Source organism: Orycteropus afer, unplaced genomic scaffold, assembly GCF_000298275.1.
Source record: "Orycteropus afer afer isolate SDZICR_OR568_19922 unplaced genomic scaffold, OryAfe1.0 scaffold00295, whole genome shotgun sequence".
NCBI classification, from domain to species: Eukaryota; Metazoa; Chordata; class Mammalia; order Tubulidentata; family Orycteropodidae; genus Orycteropus; species Orycteropus afer.
In genome coordinates this window covers 2,987,651-2,989,051 of record NW_006921882.1, presented here as the reverse complement: position 1 = coordinate 2,989,051, position 1,401 = coordinate 2,987,651, and the positions used below count along the sequence as shown (strand labels likewise).

Below are 1,401 nucleotides of genomic sequence, written 5' to 3'. Positions count from 1 at the left end.
ATCTCCAGATTGAGGAAAAATGCCAGTGATCTGAAGCCCTGGAGTAAGGGGGGAGAGCAGACTCCAGAAAGAGCAGTCGAGAGGGGCTAGGGAGCATGACCTAGACCATGAAAAGAGACTCGGCGAGAGCGGCCAGTGACAAGGAACAGCCAAGGAGCACAGGAAAATTTCCACTCTCCAGACCACTACGTAATGACACATTAACTTCAGGAGTCATGAAACTGAGTTGGATGAATCAATAAATTGAGCTGGCCTTTCAAAAGAACAGATCAGAAATGCAAAACATGACAATTGATTTTGAAGGTGCGCTAAGAGGTGAATCAGCAATTACCACTGGTGAAACTTCACGTACCAAGAACTTCTCGGTGGCCTCTTGTCCAACGGCATGACAAATATCACCAAAATTGGTTGCACACACCTTCAAAGGCAAAAGGCATACCCATTAGTCTTAGCTTTCTGTCTTACCAAATTGCAAAGACTAATGGGCAAGCAGCAGGACAGCAGTTACACCACTAACTCGCAGTTGGGCTGCTAACAAGCCCTTGTGTGCCCATCGCCCACACGGCACCGTGCCAGGTGCCGCTGGTGCATCTAAAACAAGATTTACAAGAGGGCAACCAGATTCTAGGGCCTTCTTTCTTCAAATTGATCTTGCTGCATAGTGCATTTACTTAGCAACAGGACGAAAGAGACCCTTAAGGCTCTCTGGGTGGTAAGCAAGATCAATCGTCTTGCTTATGAGTCATGAGGAGACAGATACCAGGTGATGTCGGGCAGTTAAGCCACAAGGAGCAAGGTGGGAGATGAAGCTGCTAGGGAGAGATGGCAATGCCCTTTGAAAGGAAGAGCTCAATAGTGAGTGACCAGTGACCAGAAGGGACTGCAAAGACAACAGAGGCTCTGGAGCAATTCACCCCAGCTAACGAGACTTTGCAGGTCACGTGCAGAGACACTCTCCTGAGCACAGTGAAAAAGGGGGACATGTCCAGACATTTTCCTACCACAGTTCACCCAGGCCACCTTGCTCCCTCCAGCCTGTTTCTGCTAAAGAAACCTTAGAGGAGCTGACTTTTAACTTCCTTTCTTCTAACGTAGTTTGAAGCCATGTGTTCTAACCTTGCGCACTTGGAAGAGCTTCCCATCGCCACACAGTTCACAGAAGCGGGGCAGCAGCAGACGCACGACGGTGCTCTTGCTCAGCATGGAAGCCATTCTGCAGATGATCTGCAATCACAGGAAAACGAGCCTCACGGGCGGCAGGAGGCTCAGGTAGCCCTGACTAGGGGCATTCAAAAGGTTCAGCATATCAGTGAGGGGAACACTTACACTAGATAGATGCACTCCTTGGAGAAGATAATCATGGGAGAACAGAAGGGCTGTGTACACACTGGGAGACAACTC

General features: G+C 49.1%; 1 protein-coding gene across 1 annotated transcript in view; it reads right to left on the bottom strand.

The window, feature by feature from the left end:
• LOC103206088 (serine/threonine-protein phosphatase 4 regulatory subunit 1-like) overlaps window positions 1–1,401 on the bottom strand; it is a 104,042-nt gene that overhangs the window by 24,556 nt on the left and 78,085 nt on the right. Inside the window, exons 6-7 of the mRNA XM_042782389.1 lie at window positions 1,117–1,224; window positions 353–418 (exon numbers count right to left, since the gene is read on the bottom strand). Of these exons, the coding sequence (XP_042638323.1) occupies window positions 353–418; window positions 1,117–1,224 (174 nt within the window). The remainder of the gene's footprint in view (window positions 1–352; window positions 419–1,116; window positions 1,225–1,401) is intronic.